Source organism: Fonticula alba, assembly GCF_000388065.1.
Source record: "Fonticula alba strain ATCC 38817 unplaced genomic scaffold supercont2.7, whole genome shotgun sequence".
Lineage (NCBI taxonomy): Eukaryota > Rotosphaerida > Fonticulaceae > Fonticula > Fonticula alba.
In genome coordinates, this window is record NW_009242977.1 from 1,973,173 (window position 1) to 1,985,071 (window position 11,899).

Consider the following 11,899-nt stretch of genomic DNA (forward strand, 5'->3'; position numbering starts at 1 on the left):
TCTCTCTCTCTCTCTCTCTCTCTCTCTTTCCCTCTTTGTGCCTCTGTCTCTTTCTTTCCTTCTCTTTCTTTCCTTCTCTTTCTTTGCTTCCTCTTCTTGGTCCTCCTTCTCCCCCCCCCACCACTCGGCAGCACGTTCTTTTCCCCTTCTCACTCTCGAGCTCCGGGCACCTGCCCCAACGGCCTCCCTGGCCCGGCTTGCTCGCTCCTTTCCCGCTCCCTCCCGGGGGTCCCTTGCCTGGTCAAAGTATCCACACCACCTCGCGCGACCGGCCCCTGGACGAGCCGCTGCAAGTGCTGCCAACGTCGGTGCTCAGCTTTGGTCCCTGTCTCGAGGGCACGCCGGCCATTCGGCGGCTGAACATCCGCAACCCCAGCGCCTATCCGATTGAAGTGCGCCTGCTGTCCGACGCCCCGGAGCAGGTGTGGTTTTCGCTTGTGCCGACGGCCGCCTCGCTTGTCGGGCCGCCGGCCGCCGGGACCGAGGCCGGCCCGGGGGCCGATGACCCGGACATGGCCATCCGGTCGGGGCAGGTGTGCTCCTGGTCGGAGCCGCCCCTGCCGCGGGTGTCTGTGCCGGACTTGCGCCCGGGCGGCCCGCGCCCGGGGAGTGGATCATCCCTGGTGGCCGCGGTGGAGGCCATGCTGTCAGCCGGGAAGGCGGGCATCCTGGCGGCCGATGGGCTGCCGCATGCCGCCAAGTCCGGCCCCGGGGGCGCCTTCTTCCCCGGATCGCTGGATCTCCTGTCGGCGGCCGGGCGCCCGTCGGCCGTGCTGCTGCCGGCATATGGGTCCACCGGGCCGGAGGACCTGACCCCGGTGGTGGTCGGTGCTGGGCCTGATGCCGGGCCCGATGCCGCGGGGGACTGGCTGGGCCGGCTGTCCTTCTCCGTGCGCTCGGCCCTGATGCTGGAGCCCTTCCTTCTGTCGGCCGAGCTGACACGCCTGCACCGGAACCGCGTGGACACCCTGCGCCTGGCCCCGCACAGCACGGCCGACATTCACTTGGTGTTCATTTCTTCCTCGGCGTCCGGCGAGCCCGGGCCGGCCGGGGCCCAGCCGGGGGCCCCCCTCGCCGAGGCCGGCCCGGATGCCGGGCCCAGTGGCATTGGCCCGGGTGGTGGCAGCTCCGTCCGGCCCCGGTCCTGTTCCTTCCTCGTGTCCTTGCACTATCGGGTCCTGGGGCAGGACACGACCGAGGGCCCGCTGCCGGGGCCCGATCCCCTGCCCTTGGAGGGGGCTTCGCCGGCCGGGCCCGAGCCTGGCGGCTCGCTTGGCCCGGCCTCCGGGTGGTCTCACACCGGTCGAGTCATTGTGGCCTGTTCGAGCCGCGTCATCCGCCCGGAGGTTCGGCTCTTGGGTCTGCCCCTGACGGCGGATCCGACCCCGCTGGCCCCGGCCCCCGGGGGCACGCCGCGACAGCTGCCCCTGCTGGACTTCGGCGTGGCGAATGTCGGCTGCTCCAGTCGCCGGACCATTCTCCTGCACAATCCCACGGCCCTGCCCGTGCGCTTGCAACTCCGGTACGTGTGCCGGCCTTCCGATCCCCTCCCACCCCGGGCTTTCTCCTCTGCCTCCGCTGCCTGGGGGGCTTGTCTTGCCGCCTCGGATCACTGACCCGCCGCTCCCGCCCCCCCCCCCCCCCCCTCCTCCGTGGCGCCCCTTCTCGCGGGGCTTTGCCTGCCATGCTGGGCGTCTCCCCGCCCCCGCCTCCTCTTCGCCCGGGCTGCGGTGTTCGCTTTCGATGCCCGCCCCTCGATGGGGCCTGGCCGCGCGCGCACGCGCACGCGCACGCGCACGCGCACCCGAGCAGCCTGTCATCCAAGGTGCTGACCGCCACCGAGCGTCCGTTCCTGGTCCCGGCGCACTCGTCGGTGGCCGTGCCAATCACCCTGCTCCCGCGCAAGGTCAATCCCGAGTACTGGAAGGTGGTGACCATCATGAACCTGCTGAATCGCGGCAATGACCAATGCTTCCTCGTGCGTGCCGACAATCGGGACCAGCCGCACTTGCTGATGCATAACCGGCTGTATGGCCTCGGGCCGGAGCCCATGCGCACGACCATCGACTTCGGCAACCTCATTGCCAATTCGGCGGCCGTCAAATCCTTCCGCATTGAGAATGCCTCCTCGGTCCGGCCCCTGACCCTGCGCCTGGCGTCCGGTGACCCTGGCCAGCTGGGCGTCTATGTGCGTGTGCTACCGGGCTCCGGGGTCCTATTGGGCCCGGAGGACCCGGTCGAGGCGCTTGCCGAGGCCCCGGCCCTGGCTCCTCCCTCTCCCAAGGAGGAGCAGGAGCAGGAGCACGAGGCGCCTGGCATGCCCGATGGCGCTGGTGGGTCCCTGGTGGCCGGGTCCCCTTTGCCCGGTGAGCCGAATAGCGCTTTCCTGCTTCTCAATGGGTCGCCGGCTTTCGAGGCTCCGGCTGGGTTCTTCCCGCCCGGCGGCCCGGCTGACGAGGGCCGTCTGCGTGAGGTTTCCTCTCCGACCAGGTGCGTATCCATTTGCGTCTGTTTGTGTCTGTCTTTTTCCTTCTCTCTTCCTCTCTCCTTCGCTCCCTCTCCTTCGCTGTCTGTTATGGACACGGCCGTGAGGCTGTTCCGCATTCTCGACAGGCCATTTTCCCTCACACTCTCTCCCCTCCCTCTGTGGGCTTCTGCTCTCCCCTGGATTACCCTTCTGTTGACATGCCCTTTCCCCCCCCCCTCCCCCCCTCGTGCTGTCACGATCTCCCAGCATCAAATGCCCGCTGCTGCGGCTTCAGGCAGCTGGTCTTGCCTTCCTGGATGTGGACTCCCTGCAAGGGGGCCACATGTCCTGCAGTGCCCTGCGGGGCTGCCGCTTCAACCCGGGCCCCGGGCCGGTCGACAGCCCCGTCGCCCAGGTGCCCACCGCCACCGAGCCGAGCAGCCCCCTGGACCCGGTGGAACGCAATGCCGAGGATCTCGGCCCGGTCCGACGCTCGATGCGCATCCAGCCGGGGCAGTTCCGCCTGCTCAATGCACTGGGCTTGGACATTCCCCGGTCCCTGGGCGGGGGGCTGCTACTGCTGGAGCCCCGTGCCCGTGGGGCCGACGCGCAGGCGCGCATGGATTCCAGCACCGAGTCCGACCCCTATGATATCTCAATTGTTGGACTCCCTCCGGCGAGGGTGGCCCCGGAGGTCGGGCCCCCTGGCCCCGGGGCCTGGCCCGATCGACCGGCATCAACCCCCGGGACCGGCACTCTTGGGATCCCCTCACCGCCGGCCTCGCCTGTGGGTCCTCTGCACTCGCCGGTGGAGCCGGGCGCCGCCGCGGGGATGGCATCCTCCGGGTCGATGGCCCACACAGCTGGCTTCACGGGCAGGGAAAGCGCCCCGGCACCGGGTCCACCAGTGGATGCGTCTCTCCCGTCGGCGTTGGCCGAGGGGCCGGCGGACCGCCCGGCCGAGCTGCCGCCACCCGGTGTGGCCTCGATCGAACATCCGGCGGGCGTGGGCCATGGTGCCGACTCGGCCCAGAGGTGTGTCCTCGGGTGTTGCGTTTTTCCCTTCCATTGTCCCGCCTCCCCCCCCGCCCCCCCCCTGTTACTCACGCCCCCATGTCCTCCGGTCAGCCTGGAGGAGGTGCTCTTCGAGTATGAGCATCGCCGACTGCCGCTCTTCTCGCAGCCGGAGAAGGAGCGCGGCTACATCCAGCAGCACTTGTCCCTGCATCAGGCCATCCGCGCCGCCCTCCTTGACCGGAGTCTGGTGTCGGTGGTCCACCGGGATGTGGTCATCCCGGCGGCCGGTGCCGTGCAAGTGGTCCTCGTGCTGAATGTCCAGTCGCAGTCGTTGCGGCTGTCGCCCTTCGCCACGTCGCTCGGGATTCGCGTGCGCTCCTTCGACACAAGCCTGCTGGCGGAGGCCGGCCCCGTGGCTGGTGCCGGGGTCGATGGCACGCGGGCCCTGGTGCCGGACCGGCACATTGACATCGTGGCCAAGGTACACGCGGATGGCCGGGCCTTCTGGACCTGTCCTGGGCTGCCTTTTCCCCCGCCCGGCCTTGCCCGGCCCTTTTGATCCCCTTTATGCCCTACGCGCTGGCCGCCTCTGACCCCCCCCCCCCCTGCCTCCCCTCCTCTTGCTGGGCTGCGTCGGGCAATCGTCCCCCATCAAAGGCATGCGCTTCGCGCCTGCATGTCGTGCACCAGCGCTTTAACTTCGGTTTCGTGCACAAGAAGTCCCGGCATGAGCGTGTGCTCCAAGTGCGCAACCTCTCATCGGTGCCGCTCTTCTACCGGCTGCGCAAGTCCGGGTCCGTGGCCTCCGGGGACATCCAGCTCCCGGATGGGCTCATCGGCCTGGTCCGGCCGTACAGCACGCGCGAAGTCCCGGTGGTCTTTGCGCCCTCCCTGTCCGGGCACTTCTTCGAGCAGCTGGCCGTGGAGAACCTCATGGACCCGGGCGATGCGCAGGCCGTCATCATCAAGGCCCTGGTCCCGCGAGCAACCTCCTTCTTTGTGTCTTCGCTGGACTTGAAGTTCCCTCCCTGCCTCATCGGGACCACCTGCTCCGGAGTGCCGCGAGTGTATATCACCAACACCTCGCTCCAGCCACGGTGCGTGTCCCCCTTTCTCCCCCTTTGGCCGCCTGCTCTGTCGCTCCCCCCTGCCCCCCTTTGGGGGGAGCCCTTTGGCTGTCATTTGCGACTTCCCCCCCCGCCCCCCCCCGTCTCTCTCTCTGTCTCCTTTTCCCTCCGCCTCGCTTGCCTTCTCGAATATGTTCCCTGACGATGCTGCCGCGCTTTCGTCACTTCGTTGTCTCGCTCTCTCTCTCTCTCTCTCCCTCCCTCTCCCTCCCTCTCCCTCCCTCTCTCTCTCTCTCTCTCTCTCGCCTATCTCTCCTCCTGCCCCCCCTTGACCCGATCATCCTCCTTCAGAATCCTTGAAATGGGCCTCAACCCGTGTCTCGGCATCGGCGAGGGCACGCGCCTGAGCGCGGTCTTCCACCTGGACCCGGAATCGGCACGCCCCTACCGCAAGGAGTCCGCCGAAAAGCTCGAAAGTATGGAGCAGAAGTTGAAGATCGCCCGGCGCAAGGGCAACACCGACAAAGTCCAGCAGCTGTTGGAGAAGATCGCCCACCTGCGCGAGGCGGATGACCGCCCGAAGGAGGTTCCCCCACTGCGGGATCTGGGCGTCGGCCGGCCGGGGCTGGCCGGGGCTGCTCCGGGGCTGGGCATGGGGTCGACGGCCCCGGTGGCCCCGGCGCCCCCGGCCTCCGGGACCTTTGTCCTCCGGCAGCCGGAAAATGGGCTCCTCTTCCAGATCGAGCCACAGACCACGGCCATTGTGAGTGTCTACCTGTCGGCGATCCCGGTCCGGGCGGATGCCCCGACCCCGGGGCTTGGTGGCAGTGCCACCGGGCCCGGGCCGGCGGGGAGTGGCCATAGAGATCCGGCATCGCGCGAGCCGGCCGTCGGGTCGCTGTTTGTGCAGGAGCATCGCAACGCCGACACCATCAAGTTGGTGACCTTCCGGTCGATCATCTGCCATGACATTGCCTCGTACATCATTTCCCTGGCGCAGCATGGCCAAGAGGCGGGCATCCTGCCGGACACGTCGGAGCTGCATGCCCTGGCCTCGGCCGACGCATTGGACCTGTCGGTGCCGGGCGGTCCGACGGTCGGCGGCGCGGTGGCCGGTGGCTTGGCCGCCCCTGCGGACACGGCTGTGGCATTGCCCGCGGCGGTGGCCGGCTCCGCCGTGACCCCCTCGGTCCCGGTGGTGTCTAGCCCCGGCGCCCCGGCTCTTTCGACCATTGTGGACACCATCCGCGGGGCTTGCCTCAATGCGGTAACCCTCTTCCGTACGTCAGGCCTCGTCCTCTCCCTCCCCTGCCCTCGCTGGTCATCTTTCGCACAGCTGGGCCGGCATGTGGCTTGCCTCTGTTCCGGTGGCTTTTTTCCGACTTTCTCACTTGTCTCTGTCTCCCTCCCCCCCTCTCTCTTTTATTGCCCTCTCACACACGCACACACGTACACACGCACACGCACACACATGTACATGCGCACGCACACGCACACACACGCACACACACCCATCCACCCATCCACCCATCCACACACACACACACACACACACACACACACACACACACACACACACACACACACACACTCCGGATTTGCCGGTGTCTCTGTGGTTGCCTTCGGCTCATGCGCGGGATCAGGCACTCTGAGTGCGGTCAGCTCGCCGGAATCCTCGCCCACACAGCTGCTCCAGGTGCTGGGCCTGGCCTTGCTGCAGGACGGCCCGTCGGCGGCCATCCCGCTGACCCCCTCGAAGCCCCCGCGGCCGGTGGACTTCACCAATGTGGCCGACCACCGGGGAAGCCCTTCTCCCGGCGGCTCGTCCAGCAGCGTGGTCTCCTTCGCCCGGCGCCTGTCGCTGGTGGAGCCCATCTGCCCGCTGACCCTGCCAGCGGTGCCGGTTGTCCGGGGCCAGGCATTGCTGGAAGTGGGGTCCGTGGCCCTGGGACAGCGTCTCCAGCGGCAGCTTCCCTTCATCCTGCCGTGGCTCTGCCGCGAGCACAGCCCCATCCTGGCGGCCGGCCAGCCGTCAGGCAGCGAGGAGGACCCGGACTCCGACGCCTCGTGCCCGAGCGAGGTGGAGCTCCACCCGGCCGGAGGGGCCGACGAGCCCGGCATCGGCCCCGGACCCGGGCAGCCCGGGCCCGGGGCCCCGCCGCTCACCTGCCAGGGGATCCCCCCGGTGCTGACCTTCGAGCTGGTGTCCATCGAGGTGGACCGCTCGCCCGGCGGGTCCTCGGCCCTGGGGCTGGACGCGCGCGGGCGCCTCCCCCCGGGGGACCTGCCCCAGGCGGATGCCGCGGCTTCCGGCAGCCCGATCGAGGCCCCCCCGGCGGAGCGCCCCATGTGGGAGGAGCTGTCGGAGGCCGACTCGCCGCTGGTATTCTCGGCTCGGCGTTTCACCCTCAGTTCCACCTCGCAGCTGATGGTTCCGGTGGTGATCGAGCCCACTCGTCGGGGGCTGCCCTCTCTCGGGGCTGGGGGGTCCGGTGCGGCCGGCATGGCCACCGAGCCCGGGGGTGATGTCGGTGGCGATGCCGGGGACCGGCTGCTGGCTGGCGCCCAGCCCCGGCCCGGCTCGGCGACGGCCGCCCTCGGGGGCCCGCCCCTCACGCCGGGGGGCTCCCTGCCCGGGGGTGGCCCTCGCTTTGGGCGCCTCTGCCTGCGTGTGACCATGCGCTGTGTGGAGCTGGGCCAATCCCTGCGGACGCTGGTTCGGCTGGACCTCAAGCCTCCCACCTTGCTGGGCTTTTCCCTGGATGGCCCCTCATCGCCGGTGCCCGGGGAGGGTGGCCCCCTCGGTCGGCCGACCCTGGCGGCCCCCTTCTCCCTGGGCCCGGCCGGGCCGGCGTCACAGTACTTCCTGGACTTTGGGGTGTGCTATTCCAAGCGAGCTGGCGATGGCCCGGGCCAGGGGTCCCTGCCGGGGAGTCCGGCCGGCCTGGCTGCCGGGAGCCCTGGCTCTGCCGGGACTGCCGGCCCGGGAGGCATGCTGGTTGTTCCCCTGACTGTCAGCGGGGCCTACCTGGATTCCGGTGTCCTCTTGATGGCCAGCTCGAATCTCACCAAGCAGGTGCTCATCTTCTCGGACCGGGACCTGACGCAAGATGCCCGTCGGGTGTCGCTGGAGCCTGGCGCCACGGTGCGCTCCCCTGCCTCCTCGGGCTTCCCCCTTGCTGCTTCGTGCATTTCGCGCCCCGCCTTCCCTGCTTGACTTCTTGCATCTGACGCGCCTCTGCCGTGGTGGTCCCGCTGCATCCTCCTGGGCCCCGTGTCCTGCTCATTTTCCTTCTTCTTCTTCTTCTTCTTCTTCTTCTTCTTCTTTCCGACGACAGGTGACGCTGTATGTGTGCTTGCGCCCGCGTCAGGGGCAGCAGCCTCGCGAACTGGTCGGCGGGCTGAACTTCCTGGTTTTTGCAGACGACCTCCAATACGCGTATGGCCCTCTTCCCCTTTGCTCCCCCCTTCTGTGCCTCCCTCTCCCCCCTCGTTTCCCTCTTCCTGCCTCCTGCTGCCTGGTCTTGTCGTATGTCGCCGCCGCTGGACTGCCTATCGCTGACCATGACATCGTATGCCCGATTTGTTTTCTCCCCTCTCCCCGCCTCCCTCTGTGTGTCTCTCTGTTTGTCTGTCTGTCTGTCCGTCTTTCTGTCTATCTGTCTGTCTGTCCGTCCGTCCGTCTGTCCGTCTGTCTGTCTGTTTGTCCGTCTGTCTGTCCGTCTGTCTGTCCGTCTGTCTGTCCGTCTGTCTGTCCGTCTGTCTGTCCGTCTGTCCTCGCTCCTTGTCTCGGCTCTCCCTGTTCGCTTTTCCGCTTGTCGGCTTTCACCGCTTATCCGCTTGTCCGACTGCCCGCATCCAACCCCCGTCCAGTGCCGGTCGGCCGATGCGCTCGGAAACCGTTCGCTTCCGTGTGATCTTCGGCTCGGTGACCCTCAGTGTCTCGCCCTCCTCCGTGGACCTGGGCACGGTGCAGGCGCCCAGCCCATCGACCGAGCCAGGCGCCGCCAATGGTCCCGAGCACTGGGTGTCCGGCAGCTTCTCCGTGGCCAATGCCACGGCTCGCCTGTTGCCGGCGGTCTTCCGGCTGCGGTCCGCCTCGCCCGACATTCTGCGTCTGGAGGATGGCGCCGGCGACCGGGAGTTCATCCTCCCCCCGGGGGCGGGAAACTCCGGCGGGGAATCCGCCCCCGGGCTCGTGGTGCGCTTCGCCATGAACCTCCGCGAGCCTGGCCTCCACCGGGCACATGTGGTCATCGAGTCTCTGCAAACTGGCGGCTTGATTGGCTTCGAGCCGGTGGTGGTCCCGGTGTCGGCCTTTGTGGCCGGTGGCGATCTCCGGATGGGGCTCCTCCGCAGCCCGGGCGAAGTCCCGCCCGCGGAGGCAGCTCGGTGCCGGTGGCCCATTGTCCAGCTGGGCAGGTGTGTCGCGCTGCTGTCTCCCCTTTCCACGATCCCCTTGCCCTGTTGCTTGTCTCTCCTCTTTTGGCGCCTCCATTTCTTCGTCCTGCACGCCCCTCTCCCCCCCCCCCCGTCCACCTGTCTGCCCTGGTGCTCGACATCTTGCGGTGCTTGCTGACCCCACCCCCGCCCCTTGGCCAAATGATTCCCCCGGCCCCTGCAGCGACCCGGTGGTCTTGACGCCCATTCAGGCGGCACGCATCGAGTTGACATCCTACATCTTCCACTCGGCCGGCCTTGGCCGAGCCTTCCTGTCGCCGGTGCATCGCTTCGACTTGGGGGCTGGTGGGCCAGGTCCAGCCGACCGGCTGGTCAATTGGCTGGCCGCCGGCCAGGCCGTCATGCAGCCGCTGGAGGACATGCCGCTGGCCCCGCAGGCACAGTACACCACCATGCGCCTGGGTGTTCTCTTCCAAGACCGCCGCCGCGTGGCCTTGGGCCCGGGCCCGGGCCCGGTTCTGGCCTCGCCCAAGACCAATGTCCTGCTGGCGGCACGGCCCCTGGCACTGGCCACGCCGAATGTGTCCCGGCCCACGGTCACCGAGGCCCATCTGCAGGAGCTTCGCCAGCCTACCCTGGTATATGGCGACCGGCTGCCAGCCCTGCCATGCGGGTCGGAGTTTGACCTGCTGGCCGGGGCCCCGGTGGCCGACGGCCTGCTGCCTGCGGATGCCGGGCCTGGGCCGCACTACCTCAGCGGCTTGGTGGTGGAGCCGGCCCTGTCAGCCGCCCTGGCCGCTGGGCCTGTGGCCGAGGTGCGCTTCTCCCTTGCTCTGAGCCAGCCGCAGACGCCTGCGGATGCTGCCATTCCCCGGCTCCTCCTTTGTGGCCACCACGCACACTCACACGCACACGCACACGCACACGCACACGCACACGCACACGCCGCCATCCGAACAGACACTCTCCTCCGAGGGTCACATCCTGATTGATATCCTCGAGCCGGAGGAAGAGGCCCCAGGCGTGGAATCATCGCCAGGCATGGGCCCCGGGCGACCGTATGCTCGCCGCTCGGCCGTGGCCATCCCCATCCGAACCACCTTCGTGTGCGTCCACTCGGCCAACATCCTTCCCTGCTCGCCGATCTCGGCCACTTTCGGTTGCTCGCCCGCCCGCGCGCCCGCCCGCCCGCCCGTAAACCCTAACACCCCTGGTATTCAGTCTCTCACGGGCCGAGCTCCTGGCCCCGGTGGGTGGCCAGTTGAACCTCGGGGCGGTCGGCCACAGCACGGACTTCGGCCCGGTGCCCTTTGCCTTTGTGGTGCAAAACCAATCGCCCATCACCTTTGAAGGGCTGTTGCAATTTGACTCGGCCCTCTTTTCGGTGGCCCTCGGCAGCGGTCCGGCCACCGCGCCGGCTCTCCAGGCCGCCGAGTCCGTCGGGCAGGCCGTGGCCGATCCGCGCCCGGCCGGCCGAACAGCCGCCCTGGCTGTGGCCATCCCCCCGATGGGGGTGGCACACTTTGCCGGGGCCCTGCAAACGGCTTACCTGCTGAAGGTGCGTCCTTGTGCCCGCCTTCCCCCCCCCCCCCTGCCTGGTTTTCTTCTTGCCTCCCCGCGCACCGCCTCGGCCACTAACATGCCTGGTGTGGGACTGGGGGAAAAAAAAACCCCCAACAAACAAACAAAAAACAACCGACCCCACCCGAAAGAGCGCCCAAGCCGGCGCCCCGCCACTCGAGTGTGCGCAAATCGCCCTGAGCAACCGCCACAATCCGGACAATTTGCTGTCCGTGGCGGTGCACTTCCGTCTGGATGCCTTCGAGTTGGACATTCGCCGGACCTCGCCCCTGGACCAGCTGCCCGGCGGGTGGCCCTGCTTGCCGACGGCGTACCTGCAGGATCCGGCCTTTGTCGGGTGTCGACCGGACGGCACCCACCCGCTGCCCGAGGGGCCGGTCTCGGCGGGCACGGTGGACCTGCTGCCCGGGCTGCCGGCCGGCATGACCGGCACCCCGGCGGCCCTGCTGCTTGAGGGGGCGCTGTCCGTGCCGCCGCTCTTCGATGGCCCAGCCGCCACCTCTGACACGCCGGTGATGGCCGGCATGGCCAATGCCGCGACGGCTGCCCCGGCAGGCGGCAGCGATCTGCCGGGCCCCTCGGCCACGACCGCCACGACCTGGTTCTCGGTGGCAAACACCTCTCGACGAGCTGTTCGCGCTCGTGTGCATGCCGACATCCTTCCCGCCCTGGCCGAGTGCTTCCAGGTGTCGATTCACTCGCGCTTATTTTCCTCCCGGCTGGAGCACCTGTCTTTGGACCCTGGCGACGAGGTGCAGGTGCGTGCATCTTCTTCCTGCCTGCTTGCCCCTTTGACCTTCGCTTTTCGTGAGCTTACTGATCATGCATATGGCCACAACATGGCCGCCTTCTATTCTTCCTCCTTGCGGGGAAAACGCGCACTCGCACGCGCTCGCACATTACGCGCTCGCACACCACACACACACACACACACACACACACACACACACACACATACACACCATGCATACCACGCATGCACGCGCTTGTAGCTATGTGTTACGGCAGCCACTCGTGCCACGGCTCCCTTCCCTGGATGGCTGCGTGCCCGATTGCGAGAGGTACTTCGCCAGCGAACTGGCGCTTCGCCAATGGATGCGCCCTCGGGCTCGGTGGCTGCGCTGCTTTCCAGCTGGCGACCAAGTCTGCTGGCAGCGTCTGCGCCGGGGGACATCCCTGCGGCGGAAGACTCCTCCGAGGCCCTTCATCGCCCGGGTGACCGCCCGATGCCGGCCCCTGCGGCGCATCTGCTGCTCGGCTGGCTCCGGGTGTCCCTGCCGCACCCGACGCGCAAGGGGCAGAGTGTCTGTCGGAGCATCGCCCTCATTGTGTGCGTGAATGGGCAACTGCTTGGCCTGCCCCTCCC

At 68.3% G+C, this 11,899-nt stretch overlaps 1 protein-coding gene across 1 annotated transcript in view; it reads left to right on the forward strand.

Annotated features, from left to right (window-relative positions):
• The window catches only part of H696_04629 (hypothetical protein), a gene marked incomplete at both ends in the record, with an annotated part of 20,261 nt that overhangs the window by 6,247 nt on the left and 2,115 nt on the right, over nucleotides 1-11,899 (forward strand). Inside the window, 14 exons of the mRNA XM_009498508.1 lie at nucleotides 248-1,522; nucleotides 1,813-2,490; nucleotides 2,735-3,502; nucleotides 3,596-3,965; nucleotides 4,142-4,581; nucleotides 4,903-5,831; nucleotides 6,195-7,696; nucleotides 7,890-7,990; nucleotides 8,425-8,973; nucleotides 9,176-9,767; nucleotides 9,913-10,058; nucleotides 10,174-10,510; nucleotides 10,665-11,291; nucleotides 11,526-11,861. Coding sequence (XP_009496783.1) covers nucleotides 248-1,522; nucleotides 1,813-2,490; nucleotides 2,735-3,502; nucleotides 3,596-3,965; nucleotides 4,142-4,581; nucleotides 4,903-5,831; nucleotides 6,195-7,696; nucleotides 7,890-7,990; nucleotides 8,425-8,973; nucleotides 9,176-9,767; nucleotides 9,913-10,058; nucleotides 10,174-10,510; nucleotides 10,665-11,291; nucleotides 11,526-11,861 — 8,650 coding nt within the window. The remainder of the gene's footprint in view (nucleotides 1-247; nucleotides 1,523-1,812; nucleotides 2,491-2,734; nucleotides 3,503-3,595; nucleotides 3,966-4,141; nucleotides 4,582-4,902; nucleotides 5,832-6,194; nucleotides 7,697-7,889; nucleotides 7,991-8,424; nucleotides 8,974-9,175; nucleotides 9,768-9,912; nucleotides 10,059-10,173; nucleotides 10,511-10,664; nucleotides 11,292-11,525; nucleotides 11,862-11,899) is intronic.